Raw genomic sequence first — 19,812 nt, 5'->3', positions numbered from 1 at the left:
GTTCGAAAGTTGGGACCTCATCATAAAACTAGCCGAAGCGAATCGATTCCGTAAATCAGTTCTACAGATGAAGGTCTCTCTCCATTACAGCTTTTGCCAGAGAGCATAAAACTCGCCGAGAAAATTGCGTCGATGTCTCAGATAAGCGTCGCCATCTGCAAGGAATCAGTGAATAGATCATTCGAAATGTCGCTTCAGGAGGGACTCGCTGCGGAAAAGAGAGCATTCCATTCAACGTTCGCACTCGAGGATCGGAAGGAAGGCATGAAAGCTTTCGTGGAGAAACGACCCGCCGATTTCAAGAACAATTAAGAACATAGTTTCTCATTCGCGGTTCTCTCTTTGTAATTACCTCGTTTAGCATAAATTCACCAGTTTCACCAGGATAACCTCATCAAATGATCGGACTCAGAACCCTCCTTCAGGAACGGTTTTCTCGACATTCTCCGATGCCCCGGATGTTTCATGCTCCCGAACGGTTCTCTGCCGTTATCCGAGTCGGGACGCGCCCTGGAGGGAAGTGTCGGAGCTGAAGCCGTCGGAAGTTCCTGATCCTCGAGAAGGTGTCTTTCGGTTCCTTGATCGATCCTAGGGGTTCGCGGGATCCGTACATTTATTTATTATCCGTACATTTATCCCTTAGCCGTACATTTATTAGGTTATTATTCCGGGGCGCTTTCTGCTGCTCGGTTTTGTCGCTTTGGGATCTTCTTCGGGCGATCCCTGCGATTGGCAGAGTGGCCTGTGCGAGGCGCGCGGACCACCTCGCCCCTCTAAACATCGGAAGAATGCGTTCTGGGGAAAGGGTAAATGATTCCAGATAGAATATTGGGTCCTTCGCAGCTTCCTGTCGGAGCCGCGGTCCTCGGAGGCTGCGACTTCGAAACGACGAAATATACCGTCGCTCCAGCTGCAAAAATATACGTATATGATAGCTCAAATCCTCTATCAAAGGCGAAAAGATAGAGAAAGATATGAGAGCGCTGAGAGAAGGAGTTCGTGAGACGACGGGAGAGAGTTTCCAGCGTCATCTCTATATTTTGGTTCGGTTCTGCGTGGATCTCGTCTCCAACAGTTACTTGAGCTCGACTGCCGGAAGATGTCGTTTACTCGTGTTGCTTCTTTGCGCTTTCTATTGCCTCGAGGGGTTCAGGTCAGTTCTCCATCCACGGCGAGACTTTTGTCCACGACAAGCTATGAAACCCTCCTCGTGGAAACTGTCGGCGAAAAGAAGAACGTCGGTTTGATTCGCCTCAATCGGCCAAAAGCTCTAAACGCTCTGAACTCGACGTTGATGGGCGAACTCGGTGATTGTATCGATGATATGAATGAAGATACAGCGATCGGATGCATAGTCATCACGGGCAGCGACAAGAGTTTTGCTGCCGGAGCCGACATCAAAGAAATGGCTGCGAAGACCTTCCAAGACTGCTACAAGTCACGCTTTCTGGAAAACTGGTCCCGAGTGTCCAAGTCACAAAAACCTGTGATAGCCGCGGTCAACGGATATGCCCTCGGAGGTGGAAGCGAGCTTGCGATGATGTGTGACATAATTTACGCCGGTGAAAAGGCAGTATTCGGCCAACCAGAAATTTTGCTCGGCACACTTCCCGGTGCTGGAGGAACTCAAAGATTGACGCTAGCCATCGGCAAGTCTCGGGCAATGGAAATTTGCCTCTCCGGGAAGCAGTATACGGCCCAGGAAGCCGACAAGTGGGGACTCGTATCTCGTGTCTTTCCAGTGGATCAGGTAATGTTCGAAAGTTGGGACCTCATCATAAAACTAGCCGAAGCGAATCGATTCCGTAAATCAGTTCTACAGATGAAGGTCTCTCTCCATTACAGCTTCTGCCAGAGAGCATAAAACTCGCCGAGAAAATTGCGTCGATGTCTCAGATAAGCGTCGCCATCTGCAAGGAATCAGTGAATAGATCATTCGAAATGTCGCTTCAGGAGGGACTCGCTGCGGAAAAGAGAGCATTCCATTCAACGTTCGCACTCGAGGATCGGAAGGAAGGCATGAAAGCTTTCGTGGAGAAACGACCCGCCGATTTCAAGAACAATTAAGAACCTAGTTTCTCATTCGCGGTTCTCTCTTTGTAATTACCTCGTTTAGCATAAATTCACCAGTTTTACCAGGATAACCTCATTAAATGAGTGGATTCAGAGCCCTCCTTCCGGAACGGTTTTCTCGACATTCTCCGATACCCCGGATGTTTTATGCTCCCGAACGGTTCTCTGCCGTTATCCGAGTCAGGACGCGCCCCGGAGGGAAGTGTCGGAGCTGAAGCCGTCGGAAGTTCCTGATCCTCGAGAAGGTGTCTTTCGGTTCGCTGATCGATCGTAGGGGTTCGCGGGATCTGTACATTTATTTATTATCCGTACAATTATCCGTCAGCCGTACATTTATTAGGTTATTATTTCGGGGCGATGCGATGATTGTCTCCGGGAAGAATGCTTCGTCACGATCAAGATTCTTCGAGTATGACTAGACGGTTTCCTGACGCCGGAGGATACCGGTCTTCGCAAACATAACCGATAAGGTACAGCATCCCTGGGAGAGAGACGTATCTGATACCGTTAGGCATCGCGATCAATTATTCAGAGATTCTACATCATCAGAGTCCTGGGAAGTCGCCACGTTCTGCCCAACTCGGCTCGTCTCCGAACCCGAGTCGAATCCATTCAAGGCGGAATGCAAGAGATATCCGTAGTTCGATGCGATTCCAGTATAGGGAGTCGAGGCTCATGGATATGGGCGTGTCCTTACTCATAAAATTCGAAGATGGTGTGTTCGAGAGTCTCCGGAAGAACGAGGGTTTCCAATGCTGAGAGTTTTCTCCGGTGGGAACGACGAAACATGAAGCGCAGCAAGGCACATCGAGAGCCATTCTTGATTGTCGTTTGTATCACGATTAGATCTCTCCGCTTGGTGAGGGACGTCTCCGATAGCCACGAGAAGAGGCATTTCCTTCCGGAAGGTTCCTTCCTCTCGGAGTCGTTCCCCTTTCCGAACTTTAAACTGCGTTGTCTCTGTAAGTTCTCTGGAACTTCTAGTCTTTTCTGCGTTTCGGTCCTCCACTCCTCTGTTCTGTCCGGGCCCTCTTCTAGCCCCTTTCCGGTCCAGCCCCGATCTCACCCGCGCAGCCCTGGTCTCGGAGCATGAAGCATGAGCTTGAGTAACGATCAGATTTACAGCGGTCAGGCACGGAAATTCGTGAACTCCCTGACTAAACACGGTCGCGGTTCGTTCGTAGGCGCAAGGCACGGAGAGCTTGGAAACCTCAGGAAATCGCTCCGCCTTTCCCGATACCGGGTGAGTATTGAACAATAAGATCTTCCTGATGAAGTTTTTGTGCTCGACTGAGCCTCCGTCCGACCCAATCTCATAATCCGATCCCTCCTCTCCTCAGCAGTGCAGCTGATAAGGGATTCTATGGTTAAATTTCACAAGCAGCTTCGTTCACAGTGAAGCCCAGAGGATTTTGAAACCCAGGGGAACCGGGAAGAGATCAAGGCTCACGGAAAGGCAATGGAGCCTGACCAGAACGGGAACGACGAGCGACTCCCTTCGAAAGGAGAGCTATTCGCGAACTCTACATGGGTCGATGAGCGGAAGAGACCCGACCGATCGGAGCGGCAAAGCAGAAAGCGTGCTAACCGAATGCATGTCTCTAGAAGGAGAGAAGAGCTTTTTACCGATATCCGCACCGATTCTTCAGTCTGCACAGACTTCAGCTGCGCGATTCACTGTGAACTGCATTTCGTTGCTGGACGCTCCTCGTGCGTATGCGGCGATCGTTCGGGGTATAAAAGATTATTGGAAATGTTCTCTTCCGAGACTCAGGAACGGACGGATGCGATATATACAGACATGAGCGGGGTTCCGTTTCTCGGGCCTGAGTTCTGGCGGAGCTCAAGACGAAACTGATCCTCGACGTGTAGTCCTCGACTTCTTCGAACGGTCACTCGAGATTGCGATCCGCGCGTGAGAGTCCCCGTAACCTGCCATGGCCGAAAGACGGTTACGAACCCTTCTGAAGCGAGAAACGGTCGAAAGGGACTAAAGAAGAGACTAAGCCCTTATTGTCAACATGCTCGCTTGTAGAGCTCTTTAACTGCTGAATACATGATCCGTGAATTCACTCCAAATGCAGTGTTCTCACAATCAGATACCGGAGCGACGAGATATCTCTCCATCGGGGCGCTCAAGAATCTGGAGCCGGAGCGCCCTGGAGGCGTGGAGAGTCTGAAGCTTGATCAAGACTTCGGCGCGAGAATATGCTTGACGTATTCGGCGAACGATGAGAGATAGGTCTATTTTCTGCATTATCCATTCGGACCCAGGCATCGAGTGCCTTCCGATACCTCGAACGTTGTTCTTCCGCGAGACATCTGCATATCCGAGAGAAAAACTATCGCTTTCGACGTCATTCATACAGCTCTTAACATCAGAACTCTGATCATCGGAAGCCGCGATTTCATGTATTTCATGCAAAGCAAGAGACGATCAATGATCTTGCAGAAGGGCTCAGGGGCGGAGACTCGCTAAAGTTTCGGACTCCGTGGAATCAGGAAGAGGGACGACATCGCGAGGAACGGTCTGATTCGTTCCAGGTTCACCTTGCGCATTCCACATCGGATTCAGAGAAAGGTTCCTTGCTAGTCTCTCGAGCGCGACTTCATTTGACGACCCACGATGGAGAGACGATCCAGGGTGCCTCATAATTTTGGACCCCAGGCCCCCCAAAAACCCAGTCTGCCCCCCCCCCCAAAAAAAAATCCTGCAAACGCTACTGTTTCTGGCCTCCCGCCTAGATTCCGTCGATTGCTTGACGGCTCCACTTCCTGGACTCACACTCTCCCGGAGCTTGAAATTCGGGCGAATCCTACGCTACTCCTCGCTCGCTAATACGACCCTCAAATTTTTTTCAATCATATCAGGACCGGACAAGGCTCTCGGCTTCGGGGACTCAGATTCGGTCTCATCCCTGATCCGGAAACGTGCGGGAAGACCCGAAAACGAATACGACCTACGCTAGCGGAGTGATATTGAGCGAAACTACACGGGTCTTCGTGGCGCATAGGAATGAATTTCCAAGGGATATCTCCTGTTGAATCTTCGTCTTCTGAGGTTGGGATGAAAAACGACACCACCTGCAGGCCGATGGTGGCGTAGAAGATCGCTATGGAAATGCTATGTAAATATGTTGGGCTCTTCCGCTCAGTGTTCGTGGTGGGGTGGAGGTGGCTGCGATAACGATGGCAGCCCCATCGTACGGTCCTCGGACGAGAAGCGTTCAGGACCGATGTGTTTTGGAGAATTTATCTTCATGATGTCCATGAAGCTCAGGTGCAGCCGGGTGAGATAGACAAAACAGACCGAATCCTCTTCAAATGGGGGGATCATTTAGTCGCACGCGCCACGGTTAGTTGGCTCGAGCTGCCTAGGATGGGCCTGGGGACCCTTCGAATATAGGATATAATAAACCGCTCGCATGCTTTTCGAGGAAGCCCGTCGATCTTCGGAGGAGAAATGAAGACACGCGTAAAGGGAAAGCCTCCGAAAATAGCTTTCATGTTCCTCCGAATGAGGCTCACGGACTTTCATTGAATGCCGAGCCGTGCGGAAGCTTCATGGAAGAACGGACCGCGCTTCGCCGGACTGATAGGAGTCAGACTGCGATTCTCCCCAGTAGGTTGATTAGCTCTTCGGAGGGCGAAGGCTCTGCAGAAAGTGTGCGGTTTCATTAGCGGCGCACTCAAGAATGAAGTTTGCCTCAATTCGGGCACAGCAAAGATTTCGACTCGCTTTTTGTGGCCCCTGACCGCGCCATATGTTGTCCTTCGTTACTGTGGAGTTGTTGATCACGGCTCGAACAACAATCTTGACATTGCACCACGACTCGAACTCGTCCGCCTTGTTTGTTGTTCATTAGCTTGATTAATGGGCTACGACCTGACGCAGATCCGGCGTCTCGACAGCGCTCAAACATCGGGCTTGCTTTCCGGGGAGCGTGTCGCCGAGCTGCTTCTGAAACCCGAGCAACCTTCGCCATGCGGGGATCCAGAATGTTGCTCACAACGATTAGTCGGTCGCTCCACTAGCCGAGACATCCTGAGGGGAGAGTTTTGCATTTCGCGGTTTGCGGTCTCCGACGAGGACAGCAACAGTGTTCGTTAACAAGATTGCGATATTGACGCCGCTTCTTTTTTCGTTTCCCTTTCGAACCCCTCGTCGAGTTGGTCGATCGGCGCTATCGGTTGACGAGCTGGCTGGTCTGTCGGTCGGTCGTTCGCTTGCTCTATTCTCATCATCCATCATCTCAATGACGCGCCAAAGGGATCCGTGCTGCTTTCTTCGACTTGTCTTCGTTCTTGTCTCGGTTCTGCTCTTACTTTCGATACTCGGTTTTGGAGCTCTAAGTTGAAAGTTGAAATCGAATGATTCAATCTGTCCTCGTCGTCGTCTTCTTCGTCGTTCGTTGTCGTCGTCAAGTGAAGTGAAGTGGCAGCCACATTGCTGCCTCCGTCTCCCTGTTGGACAGGCGGAGAGCTCTCGTAGCCGATCGGCCGAGCTCTCATCCGACCGTTCCTTCCTGCCTGCCTTCGACGGGTGTTGTCGCATTTCCATAGTATTGCCTGTCCTGGCTTGTGCTACTGTGACTCCTTCCTCCCTAACTGGCGACGAAGACGACGACTCGTTTGAATCTCGACACCTCGAATCCGCATGGAATTCGTTCATATCTTTGTCGCCCGCTACTTTTTCGGCAGCATCTCTCCTCCGCTACTCTGTCCGCTGCCAGCTAAGTGTCTCTCCCCAACTCAGACATACTGAGAATGAGTGACATAAGTCAACTTTGAAAAAAGGCGGTCAGATTAGCGTCAACTTACTTTGATCGCCTCTACATCCCATCAACGCGTCGATCATCTTTAACAATATCGCTTCACTGCTGCGAACTAAACGTCTAATCGAGTCTGATACTCGTCCGACTAAGGAGTGTTCTGAAGACCATCTCTTGAGGCGGTTACTCATCGATAGAGCTCGACTTTCGTCGAGGCTTTCCAGCCGGAAATTCGCGGCATCCTCAGGCTCCCATAGACATTCTATGGGGAGACGTCCATCGGTTTACCATCCACGGACCGAGTATTCTTGGTTGGAACCGATCGATCGACACAATTCCAGCTGAATGACATGAGCTTGAGCCGCTTGAGCGAGGCCGTGTGTCCCTAGCCGCTCGACCGGAGCCGTTCGTCCAGGAAGGTTTATTCCGGATCCGCACGCGCAGACTGGGAGACTTCGGCCAGAAGCTAAAGATCCTGCATAGCATTGCAGAATAATTTATTCGACTCGCCTTCTTTCACAGAAGACCCATCGTGTATAAACTCAAGATCAAAATTGCGTATCCCTGGTCTCATATGAACTCTCCTGGATCGAGGAAAACGTCGCGACGCATCGTCGTGCAAGATCGTCCCCGATACATATGTAGCTTGAAACTCGGGCCCGACGACAAGAGCTTTTCAAATAACTTAGCGAAAGATTCATGTTTGAAAGCGAGCCCGCTCTCTGGGGTCTCAATCCGATCATTTGACTCTCGAACTTCTTGATTGGATCTTGGAAAGCGCAGCGCCTCGGAATGAGGGTCTATTCCATTCTGGTGGGACGACTCCTGAATGAAGTGACCCTGAGAAAAGGGGAGAACAATTATTCTGACCTGCGGACTTTCTTAGCGGAGATCATCGGGCTCGAAGACCGGAGAGACGTTCAGTGGTGCATGTAAACGCAGAGTCTTCCCAGGGCAATCGAACTTCCTGAATTCATGGGGTCGGACCCCGGGAAAGTCATTCCATCGGCAATGATTTTGTAGATCTCCTACGGCCGTCGAAAAATTCAGCCCCTTAGGCATTGGCACATTGTTATTTAGGGAGAGAATCCGGCAGACCTCAGCGCATCCGCAAGTGCAGTTGTTCTGAGAGCAGGGGTTTGTCTCGTGTTGATCTTTGGGCTTATGGACACCCGGCCGGACGAGTAGGGACCCAGCCGTCCAAGCGGTGAGTCTGTTTGTCCGTCTCCTTGCCTTCCACCTCTGTTTCACTCTTGCGTAGCGACTAATGCTTGCCAAGGGTGGAGCTTACCACCGGAGTGGGACACAAACACAAACAGATCTAATTGACGCGTACAACAAACACTTCACAACTTCTCCCTTGTGTCTCTCGGAAACGCCAGGAGACCTGAGAGTTGCTTTCTCCTGATGATGGTGAGCCTCGATTTGGGACGTCATCGAGAATATGGGCGCATCCTTCGATCACGACCAGACTCTCGAAACTCACGCGATTCCTCTATCTACCGATAACCGATAACTCTTGGTCTTCAATTTGATTGATTCGAAAAATCCCCTTTGTCGGAATAACCCGCCGCTATCATTACATTCTTGAAGTAAGGGATGGAATACGAGCTCCATGTGCCTCAAAACATTCCACTGACAGTTTGTAAGCAGCCCCGAGCTAAAAAATGACATATGTGTCGCTGGCAAACCTTCAGCGAACGGGCGGGTGGGCTAGCGAGCGAGCTCTTTTAGCTCAGAACGCGGATTGGGTTTCTCCGAGAGCGTTCCCCCGACTGTTCTCTTTGATTTTTTCCCCTCGAATAGCCCCAGAAGTGGGTGAGTGGTTCCCTCGAAGCCACCGCGTCCGCGATACCCGCCCGGGGCAATTCTCCAATTAAGAAGTTAATGGCCGGAGCCAGCAGCTATTGCGGCTGAAACAGGCCATCGCTCTCTCGCTCACTTCGATTGGGTGGGGGTCGCGAGGAGGAACGCCACCGAGTCAAAAGAGAGCACACTGATAAGCTGATAATGAGATTATGCAGATCATATCCGAAACCTCGTTGTCTCATCTCCAAGCATTCGAGCAGCCAGACAAACTAGTTAGTCGGTGGCGGGCGCTTGCTCGGCAAGGCTAGGTAGCCCCAGTAGCTGCTATGGATATATTGATCGATCGGAGCGGATCAACTGCTCTGTATTCTTGATGCTGCGCTGCTTTCAACCTGTTTTCCTGTTTTGCTAGGATCCTGACTGACCGGCTAAGCGGTTCTCACCCCCCGAGCCGAAAAGTCAACGTCATACAGTGATCGGCCCTCCCCAGCCAGTTCCCGAGGAGCCCAAGAAGCCTCGGTAGCGGAGGCATTGATGGGAGCAGCGAAATTCGACCAACTCGAGTCACGAGTCGCGCGAACACAGGCTCGCCCTCCATGAGACCCATAGCCGCCACCACCCCATCGCCCCAATCCCCAGCATCATCCACCGCCTCCTCAATGCGCTCGCAATCCTGCAATCCATCAAATTCGTTATCTTTCCTTTGTCTCAAAAGATCAGAGTCAGTCAGCGGAATTTCCTCATCGGAACAATCAGGTCCTGTCCATACTGCGATCATGGAACCTCACGACGCAACGCTTTTAGGGCTCGGAGCCTCAGATCAAGGGCCTTCGTCTGTGAATTTATGTTTTTTCCCCAAGATACCCCCTAGAACATCTGTGGGGGTTCCGGGGAAGCTTCCCGTGAGAAGTTCCGACCCCTACTCGACTGTGGCCTCAAGCCCTCCGGGGTCCTTTGCTTCAGAGATCCGTTCTCGGGAGTGCTGCCGCGGACCGAATCGAGTACGTCGAATCCATCCGTCCACGAAAAATGACGGCCGTGTCGTAATTACACTCATTCGGAAGGTCCGTTTTCCGTAGATTCTTCCCCGAGGGCGATGCGTCGACGGTGAAGATCGGAAACTCGTGCTTGGGTCGGACGGTCGAGCCGAAAATTCAAATTTGTGATCTACGGGCGAGACGGACTCCATCGATAATTCAAGCTGTTCCCTTCGCGGCTCACATGACCCGGACGAAGAGTTAGCGGAGTCAATTTTCAGTATGAATGCACCACTGTATGAGCGACTCGAGCTCGATTGAATGGTTATTGCTCGAGTTTCGGTCAACCTTCTGTCGCTTTTCTTCCCTCGATATTTTTGTCTCTCTCTCTCTTCCCCTGTCGTTAGCTTGTTAGGTCCCTATGGTGTCGTGATCGTTGACGCGTGTAAGTGGCGCTTCGAGTGCTAGCGGCGGCGGCGGCTCCGGCGTTCGTTCACTGGCCGCTCGGCTAGTCGCTTCGGCTTTGTCTATGATCTCAACACTCGGAGAGGCATGGTGGCACAAAGCGATGCAAATCCCTCCGTGATAGTCGTAACACTCTCAGTGGCTCTTTCTCAGCTTCCTTCTTTCTCAGCAACAGTCAGTCGGCGGCTGCTGCTGTCATCGTCGTCTTCAGCGGAACCGCTATCCGGTATCACATATACTGGGCGGCGGGTCAAAGACGCGCAGACAGACACCCCATTGGAAATCACTGATGCATAGATTATTAGCGACAAGCGTCCGAAGCAGAGCTCGGAGAGAGAACAACCAGTTTGTTGATTGGCAACTGAGTTATGCTGGAATCTGTCAGCGCTCCAACATTCATAGAGCTCTGTGGGAATAATGTACTTGAGCCGAGACAACGATACCGCGACATGGGCGAAAAGAGCTGAAGCTCAGGGTAATTCGACCTCCTCCAGTCGCGAGCGTGCGAGAGTCATTCAGAAGCGGCCTGACGGCGGGGACCCGAGACGACTTCGGACTCGGATGAGATCAGAAAGTCCGGCGGAGAAATTAATTTCACGCATTCATCCAGTTCTGAACTCGGACTCGTAGGAAATCTTTAGTGCGCGGGGGGCGGGTAGGGGACTTCCGGAGTTCTCCCGGCTGGCCCTTGCTCATTCTATTTCTACGTGTTCTCATTCACAAGCGCGCGGGTGCGACTCGCAAAGCCCCCTAAGTAAGACAAAATCTGGAGTTCTTCGAGCAGAGTCGTAAAGTTTATGCCTGTTATGGAGTTCTGGGTATCTGGCCGACCGGAGCTGCGAGAGTTGTCGGTTCGCAAGCCGACTTTCAACTAAGCACAATTATGTCAAGGAGAAATCAATCAGACAACCTTAGGTGTTTGGTGCTTGGCTCTAGCAATTTCGTGCTTGGCCGAGCGAGTGAATACGGGCCAGAGAAATAGAGTGAGAGTCCGCGAGTCGACGAGTCAAGTCGTGGTCGTCCCATGCGCGGTGGCGGCGGCGCGGCGGCAGCAGCCGCGGTTCAGAACAGTCACTGGTCGACGAGGTGCTCGAGATTTCACGCTCTCAACGAGCTTCAGTTGCAAGCAGAAGCAGCCAAACAAGCATGCATGCTTGCATGCAGCCAGCCAGCTAGTCAGTCAGTTGAGTTTGATACTGATGGGAACGAACAGCTCTTCGATGATTCGATGCGGCAAGCAGATGGCTTCTGTCGACGACGGCGATCCCGATGAAAGCGACGACGAGGACAGCAGCAATGACAAGGACTGTGCTTTTTGCAATGAGTTCCCGCGATTCTATCCGTATTATCTCCATCCCATTCGGCATGCGCTAAAGGGAAGCGCGAAGGCAGCGCGAGAACAGCAGTATCACCCTCTTTCGGGCTAGCCGAGAACGCCCGTCCGGCTGGACCCGATGCTACCGACCTCACTCGATCTTTTGGTCAATTTGTGCAATCCCATCGGAAGCACTGTGCGATGATTTCTCGAACTTATCACTTATTTCATGTCAATAACTGAGCGACGCGACGGTGCCGCTGCGGCCACTCCACATCCCCACGATTGATGCCGATGCAAGAAGGACGATGCACCCCGGACGAAGGAGTTGAATAGGATGCCCATTCAACGTTAGGCATCGACCGGCGTCTGTCCTTAATGACTTAGTTAAGGTGGTCCCGAAAGAGTTCTTTCAAGTGTCGTCCGCAGTTGTCGGAGCTTCTTTGTGGGGAAACGAGCGGTATGGAGATGCAGCCGTCAGATTCTCCTCTCAAAAAAGCTTCCGACCGAGCTTACGCTAAAGTTGAACTCGAAGAAATTGGGACATCTCCCTAATCAAGATAGGGTAGTGTTGGCGTTTCAGTCGTCATCGCCGCGCTCGGACGGAGCAGCGGCTTTTCATTAAAAGTCCGGGAAATTCAATTGTCCTCTCGCTGAGATTGTCAGCAGTCGGTTGTTGGGCTGCTTATTCAATAAATGTTTTTTTTTTCTCTTCGCGGCTCTCTCTCTCTCGACTCTTGGCGGGATTGAGCGTCGTTTTATTTACGATACGCTATTTTTCTCTCTCTGAACAAGATGCGCCAAGATTCGATATTGGCTGCCGCATCCACTCCTCGCTCGTTCTCCTGATCGAATTATCACACGACGGGAATGGGAAGGGGCTGCTCTCCTTTTTGCGGAGGCGATTAATTTGCTCGCTTTCCTCTGTCCCCCCACTCACATCCGCCCTAAAGTCGGTTGTGTTCTCGGTCGGCACTTAGCTGATGAAAACTTTTCACCGGACACTCCCTTAGTCTTCTAGCAATCCTGGTCCGTTATTCCTCGTTCTGCCGTTCGGACGACCGGCCGGCCGGGCCGGGCGGTCGCTGGCTCTGTCCGTTTGTCGAAGTCGAGTCTCGTCCTGCCTGTCCCTTCCGATTAAGAAACGCGATCTTTCACAGATCGAGTTCTTCATCACGCAGCTCGCACAATATGTCGGGTCTCCGCACAACGGAGCTCAACACTCGACCTCTCCGTTCCTTCAACAAGAAGAAGAGTCTTCCCGAGCATCCATCGCTCAGCAGCTGCCCCTGCTTGCGACGGGGATGCGCGTATAGACTTTCTACGGTAGGAATCGGGCTCATTCGAAACGACCGTCCTGATCCGATATTGAGGCTGGAATTACGACGCAATAGGTCGCAGCCGGAGACGCGAACGAAACAGGGACCTCAGTGGGATCAGGTCAATATTTTCTTATTGATTGCATTCACTCCTCACATCGAGCGGAATGGGAACCAATACGCTCAATCGGGACCGCTGTTCCTGTGAAAAACTCCCGCTTGCTCTTCCTCCCTGACTACGATGTCGACCGGAGCAATCTGTCAGATAGTCAGCCAGTATGCTGCGTGACCCTCGAATGCAAATTACGGCGGCTCTGCTATTGACCCTTGGCTTGTTTCTATTTCTCGTTGTCGACGTCAGTGCGAAAAGTTTCGTTCATCTCTCCTCGCGGCGGGGAGCTTGGATAGAATCAAATGACATTCTTGCACCTGTGGCCACTTGTGACGAATTTGAAAAATAGCCGCTGTGGCTTCGTTCGTTTTGCTCTGCCACAATTTGCGAGGCATTTTGCCAACTGGCCGATCGTTCGCTTGGTCAGTTGGTCAAGCGGGTGAGCGGTTTCTCGTCCACTCACTGACCGTGCGGTCGCCCGACTCGCTCGCTCGCCCGCACAGTTGGTCTGATTCGTCCAAGATCCCGTTCCTGCCTCTCGCTTCTGTTGAAGTTGCGAGCGACTCCGATTCCCTAACGAGAGGATAAGAGACGGGAATAAACGAGCACGGTAACCGCCGAAGGGAAGGACACCGCGACGAACAAGAGTGAGACACACTCACAGACAGACGGCTACACCCAACTAAACCCGGTTGACTTATGAGGCTCATAAGAGCTGAAGTCCCGATTGCCACCGACCGGTTAGAGATATCCCTCGGCTCGTAGCTACAACGCTGTTCACAAATAGTCGTCGCTTTAGCTACGGTTCTCTACTGTGCAGTATTGTGTTTCTGCGGTCACTGGCATGGAATCTCCTTCTCCGCGATGGTATTCTTTTGTTCCTCGACAGAGACGATCGTTACGTATTGCAGTAGTCTCGCGAATTCCCTCTCAAATGAGGAAAAGAGCCCAGCCCGGCGAGCGCGCGGCAGGTTGGGGAGCAGCGCGCCGCCTCTTCGCTGCGTGACATCTTTTTGTGCTCGACTCCTTTTTCTGAGCCTCCTGAGTGATATGTGTGATTAAATCTCTCAGTTGACTAAGTTCAGCATGTCGGCGTTCCAATCCCCATTCTGTCGCCGGGTCCAGAGCGTCCCGCCGAAGAACCTTTGCGCGCTCATTCTGCGGAAAAGTCGAAAAGAGGAAGCGCGAAATGGCGATGGACGGACATTTTTTGTTCTAATGCATTCCCCCTTTTCGTCATTCTCGCCTGCACCATCTCTATTCCTCTGCCGGAGCCCGCTCGGAGACAAAAAACGAGACAACGAGAATGGCAAGAAGGTCTTTGTCTGCCGTTCGCACTCCTGCGCGCTTTGGCCCGCGGTATCCGCTCCCAACTGTCTAGACAGACCGTGTAGCTGGGCTTCTCGAATTCGAAAGGAGTTCAAAGAGCTCTAATTCCTCTCGCATTGTACGGTACCAAGCACCGTCCTTGATCAGATAAGTAACTTGGCGCCGCCCGGGTTATCTAGTTGAATGAAGGCTCGACCTGGATGGGTTCGTGAAAGGATTTTATTCCTCTGTGTAAGGAAGTGCGATAGAGGCGAGCTTCTCGCGAGAGAGGAAGGAGTAAGCTCATCGCGTCTTCCTCTGACGCTCCCGATGCCCGATGCTGAAGAAACATTCAGGAAGGTCAACGGCCGAAACCGAGGCCGCCGTGTTGCTGACCGTAGCTGCTGCCTGTCTGGCCGAAGCCACCTTGCTGCTGGTTGTACCCGCCAGCGTTCGAGTTGAACCCACTCCCGTACTGATTGTTCGATTGCTTATTGAAGCCCTGTTGCTCGCGGTATCCGTGGGTATTCTTGAAGCCAGCCGCATTGTTGTACTGGTTCTTGTTGGCATACTGATTGCCACCCTACAATGAAAAGAGACAAATTACTGGACTCCCTCGAGCCAAGACATGAAGCGTTCGGCGTCCGTCGGTTGATGTCTGTGATCAACGTACCTGATTGTAACCACCCGCTTGGGCTTGAGAGCCGTATCTGTTGCCGCCGGAGGCATAACCCCCACCGTAGCCGCCGCCGAGGCCTCCTCCGTATCCACCGCCTAAACCCCCTCCGTATCCACCTCCGTGACCTCCTAGATAGCCTCTTTCCTCGACGGCCTCCTTGCTCGTTTCTACTGCGCCAGGCGAATCCGTGTTCGCTATCTCCTCAGCAATTGCTGAGACGAGACAGCAAAGGGCAAGGTAGACGAACTGGAAAATGAGGAGTGAGATCTCGCATCTTACCTCCCGAGTTCCGAAACTTGAAGGGGATTCGGCTCCAGAATTTTTGCTTGTAAACGAACTTACTTTGGCCATAGTAGATTCCGGCAGAACGCACACGAATGATGTGAGCCCGATCTCGGTGACTCCTTATATGTAGATGTACTCCATGACCCTCACCGTTTCCTTCCGACCTTTGAATGTTACTCAGGTTCCTCCAGAGTCGGCCCATTCGGAACGACCTCGATCGGTGTCGGGAAACGTGAACTTTCCGGAATCGATCGAGCAAGTCACACTCGGATCGTCGATAGACAGGTACATACACAAATTATTATTTCTCTCAACTCTTACCTCCATCGAAGAATGTTTCTATCGCGGATTCTCATTGATGAACCCCTTATCTGGGAGCGTCATGTCATGTTCTCATGTCGTGTGATGAAAGCCTTATCCACCGATACTCCATGCATGCGGTCTCTGAAATTTTCGGCCTGGAAGCCGCTGACCGCTCTCGGAGCCATTTTCCCTGCGCAGCCAACTGAGAGTATTCATAAAAAGTTTCCTCCTCCGGACCGTCGTCACCCTTAATTTCGGTGATCCCAGCCGCTCTCGGTGGCCGGCGCTGCACTGTTGGCCGGATCGGTCTGAAAACACGAGTTCGCTGCCGCACTCACTGTCAGCGCTTGGCCTAACCGTTCCTTCTTCTCCTTCCGTCGTCGACTTTTCAAAAGCAAGATGTTTCACGCACCACTGGATACCCCTTATGCATGGAGGAGTCGAAGTGCCCGATGAATGAAAAGTAAAACGAATAAAATGCTGCAATGAACTCTGATCCTCGCTTTCAACTTTCGCATGACCTATATAGCCGTTGGGGGATCGGCCCTCGGGCAGCGAAGATTTCTGTCCTCCACCCGACTCCACTTGTTCCATTCAAATTCTACTCGAAATCGCCATTGTCTATTCAGGAATTCCTGTACCGATGTTCGCGCTCTCCGCCGTAGGTCCTTCAAAGGAGCGAGAACGTGTGTCGACTTTCGTGATTCGATGATGACTTCGAGAACCATCCCTAACTTTTCTCAAAACCACTCGGATCATTTCAAAGTTTTCACCGGAGCGGAGCATTTAACATCACGGCTTCGGAATTCAGGGTCCCAGTAGCGGGGAATTCCCCTCACGGACAGACTCTCGAGCGTAGTCTTGTGTCAATGGATCTCAGTCAGACCTATCTGAGGGTTTCCCGCGGGGAGCATCAACGCCGCTTGGTGTTTGCTCATGATGTACGTAGGCGATCTACAGGCGCTCTATCCGTCCCATTCTCGAATGTTCCTTAAAGATGCATCAAAGCTTTCAGTCCATCGCGAGAGTATTCGATGCGCAGCCTTCAATAGCCCGAGGAAGCGGACGAATGATCCATCGAAAGGGCGTTGCCATTCAGTGAGCTCGTTCGTTCGTTCGTCTGTCCATGCGTTCGTTCGTCCGTCCGTCCGTTCGACTGTCTACCCGCTCTCCCGGTCAGCCCGCCTGCAAACTCCTCAATGCTCCGCCGAGCGAGGCGAAGAATCAAAGCAATGGAGCCACGCCAAGAGATTTCCAAGCTCAGCACTTCACAGGCTTCACAAAGTTTATGGTCCAAGCCCAACCGCGTCGAACCAACGAGCCTGAGAGCGTGCAAAGACGAGAGCGGGCGGTCGCTGGTCGGGGCAAGAACGGTCTCCACATTTCGGCGACAACATCTTGATCAAACGACCAGTGATGTCAGCCGTCCAGGGAATATGGAAGGCGAATTGAGAACGGCAGGAATTTGACTCGACATCTGTTTGCGGTTGTTTCAATCTAAAAGAGAACTTTCGGCTTCGCCTCGAATAAACATTGAGGGACCGCTTGGCCAGCCGAATGACCAACGGGACAAGCGTGTGAGCGAGATTCTCTACTGATGACCAGCAGCTGTTTCCCGCATCTCCATCCCCCTAATACCCTGAGAGTTCTTTTTCAAAAACTCCTTCACAACGTCTCAGCATAGGCCGTCTGATTGGTAAAGTTGTCCCTGAGGCCGGCTATTTGATAATTTGCGAACACGCGTCTCCTTCTCGCAAATTCTACTCAGCGAATCCCGATCGGTGGAAAGCCGCTCCCGTTTTCGGAATTTCACCACGTTGGAAGACGGTGCGCGAGCTTGAGCAGGGGAGTTCCTCCCCCGTTGCTGGCGTCGCTCGCGCCTCTCCGCCTCGATCGGTGAGTAGCCCGGGAAAATAGTCTAGAGAGATGTTCTCGCGCAACGTTTTCAGTACCCGATGCGATGAATCGACGAGATCGGCACGAGGTCCAACTGTGCGACCGGGGCAAAACTGCGATCGCAAAGCTCCATGTGAATTTCGTCGACGTACTCTGGCCATGAGCTCGAATGTCAGCTAAACATCGCGCTCTCACGGGAAGATCCCCCAGCTTTCGCAGATCAAATACGAAGAACATCGAACGATCTGCATGAATGGGTAGGCACAGCGGACTTGCTGCAAACCAATCAAACCTCAAAAGGGCCGTATAGTTGGTCGGACGGTAGGCGGGCGGGCAGGCAGGCAGCCGTCCGGCCCGGGTAGAATTTTGTTTGAGGATCAGATATCATTTATTTGTGTTGTAGATGTATGGGGGGAAATGTGTCTACAGCACCTACGGGAGTGCTAGCGGGAGTGACGATAGTCGTCAAGGGAGCGATTCAAGTTGAAAGCAAGTAGCGCTTCTGATTTTTCTTCCCTTCTTTCAAGCGAGCTTTAATGGCGCGATAAGAAATAATCTCAACAACTGTGAACAAGCGGGCCGAGCAACGGGCTCTCGATCGCCTGCCCGGCGAATGACTACAGCTCGATAGTGAATGATTATTATTGTATACATCGGCGATAACGGGACGTTCTGCCCATTTTCGGGCCTTGTGACACTTCGAGAGGAACCAACGACGTCGAAAATTCATTGTGAGGTGTGCACAACGCAAAATCACGGAAGTGCAATGATGCGACTTCGATTCGGGAGCGGGCGATCCTGAGTCCCTTTCTACGGGCTCCTCGATCGGGATCCCAAGCGATGAATTACGGCATTTTGACGCCGACGAAGCTGGCGGCCGAGGCTGAGGAGTCTAGCACACTGAGTTCGAGAGAGATCCCACAATGACAGACGGCAGTTGTCCTAAAAGTTATCACAGGACTTTGGAGGGTGCGTGCAATGAGATAGCGGATTCGCAGGCCCCCACCAAAGTAGGTAGCGAGCGAACACACGAACTGCAAAAAAAGTGGGCAATGGGGATTGCTTCGCACTCGTACAGAGAGGGAAGCTACAAGCTGAAGAAGGCATCAGTGAAGTCGCGGAAGGGTCAGGACGCCGAGAATACCGGAAATTTCCCCCCTTGTAGGATTGAATTGCAATTGTTTTACAGCTCGAGAAATGTCGTCTGATTAGACACAAGCAATGGGCACGACTGGGCGACTTTCGCTTAGCAGGGGTGCAGGATGAGTTGGGATTCTCTTTCGAAAGGAATCGGCGCTCAAAGAGCACGAGAATCCGTCGGAACTCGCTCCACCGAGCGCCTAGAATGCCTCGTTGCTGACCCTCTGACTCCCGGCAATCGCTATGAGTATGTGGTCAATGGCTTCAAAAAAATTTTCATCCGTCGAAAGAAAAGCCTGCGATGTTCGACGCGTTCCTGAACTCGGTGCGCCGATGGAGTGACCTCGCGTTGGGCTATCGCATGCGAATATCCGATTCTACCCCGGATTGGAGTTGTTTGAATGGAGCGCAGAACTTCGATTGCGTCTTGAGACCGATTCGCCGTGAGTTCTCACACAGAGGGACCAGGCAAGTATGAATCAGAGGGCAAAATAAAAAGCGGAAGCCATTTTTAGCAGACCTTGTGAGCGTGCATGGGTGCGCGTCGATAGCTGACCGCCACGATCGTTCCTCTATAGCGAGATATGAGCCAACCGGCAATCTACCGACCGACGAATGAATAGATAAGGAAGTTTTGCCTAACCTAATTAGCGGTACCGCTGATCCAAACCATGATCCGCGGCAGAGGCGTGAGTTAACTCTCCGATAGTGTCCCAATATGCGCTTGCTCGGGCCCATCACTTTTCAGTACACGCATCAAGTTTTCGATGGACGTCAATGAGCTGCCACGACCAAGCTTATTAGTCCCTGTAGCTAGATCGGGCGATCAGAGGGCCAAAGCTGGAGACCGCGCCGTCCATCAGCATTCACGGGAGGCGTTTGTCCTTCGAGCTCGGAGGGGGACCGGCTTCATGGAGTTCTATGGATCCGGAAGTCGAATCCCCGGTCGCTGTTGCCTCGGTCAAGCTCTCGGAGCACTCGATTGGACGCAGTATCAGTGCGTCATTAGAGCTTGAGCTGCACTTTCGGCGGATTCTTAAATTGACACCTCTATCCGTGGCAATTGCATCAGACCTACTACATCAACAGCAGAACGGAGGACAATCACGGACAGTGAATCCTGCAGCTGATGCCAAAGCTATATTTGCTTGCGCTCTCGTCCGCTCTCCAGCAGCTCTTTCGGCTGAGCTCAGTGAGCAGGATACTCGGAAGACCCGATGCGATTGGATCCAATACGGGCGGGCAGTTGCGAAGCAATCTAAGCGCAGCATCTTCCCCAGTTTGCCACTTTTCTTTCGACTTCCGCCCGGCCTAATGCTATCAGAGCAAATTCAAAGAGCTTCTCACTCCGATCTCTCG

General features: G+C 52.1%; 2 protein-coding genes and 1 pseudogene across 2 annotated transcripts; 2 read left to right on the top strand and 1 right to left on the bottom strand.

Moving 5' to 3' along the window:
* LOC100897509 (enoyl-CoA hydratase, mitochondrial pseudogene) overlaps positions 1–354 on the top strand; it is a 727-nt pseudogene extending 373 nt beyond the window's left edge.
* A 718-nt stretch (positions 355–1,072) lies between these two features.
* On the top strand, positions 1,073–2,158 carry LOC100904203 (enoyl-CoA hydratase, mitochondrial). The gene is made up of 2 exons (XM_003737194.2): positions 1,073–1,750; positions 1,846–2,158. The coding sequence occupies exons 1-2, from the start codon at positions 1,100–1,102 to the stop codon at positions 2,065–2,067; spliced, it is 873 nt and encodes a 290-aa protein (XP_003737242.1). The 5' UTR covers positions 1,073–1,099; the 3' UTR covers positions 2,068–2,158.
* A 12,353-nt stretch (positions 2,159–14,511) lies between these two features.
* On the bottom strand, positions 14,512–15,215 carry LOC100897366 (glycine-rich cell wall structural protein 1.8). Its single transcript, XM_003737229.1, has 3 exons — positions 15,172–15,215; positions 14,824–15,075; positions 14,512–14,733 (listed from the first exon to the last, which is right to left on the bottom strand). Exons 1-3 carry the CDS (start codon positions 15,178–15,180, stop codon positions 14,512–14,514), a joined length of 483 nt encoding a protein of 160 aa, XP_003737277.1. The 5' UTR covers positions 15,181–15,215.
* Between the last annotated feature and the right edge of the window lie 4,597 nt (positions 15,216–19,812).

The sequence above is a fragment of the Galendromus occidentalis genome, unplaced genomic scaffold (assembly GCF_000255335.2).
Source record: "Galendromus occidentalis unplaced genomic scaffold, Mocc_1.1 scf7180000075420, whole genome shotgun sequence".
In the NCBI taxonomy this organism is placed as follows: Eukaryota; Metazoa; Arthropoda; class Arachnida; order Mesostigmata; family Phytoseiidae; genus Galendromus; species Galendromus occidentalis.
Note: the sequence above shows the minus strand (reverse complement) of the source record. Positions and strands in the feature narration are given on the sequence as shown.

Excerpts from the sequence above, each read along its gene's own strand:
- LOC100904203 (XM_003737194.2), top strand. The coding sequence starts at position 1,100 with ATGTCGTTTACTCGTGTTGCTTCTTTGCGCTTTCTATTGCCTCGAGGG. Across the intron at positions 1,751-1,845 it reads GTGTCTTTCCAGTGGATCAG|CTTCTGCCAGAGAGCATAAA; the intron begins GTAATGTTCGAA and ends TCTCCATTACAG.
- LOC100897366 (XM_003737229.1), bottom strand. Across the intron at positions 14,734-14,823 it reads AAGCGGGTGGTTACAATCAG|GGTGGCAATCAGTATGCCAA; the intron begins GTACGTTGATCA and ends TTTTCATTGTAG.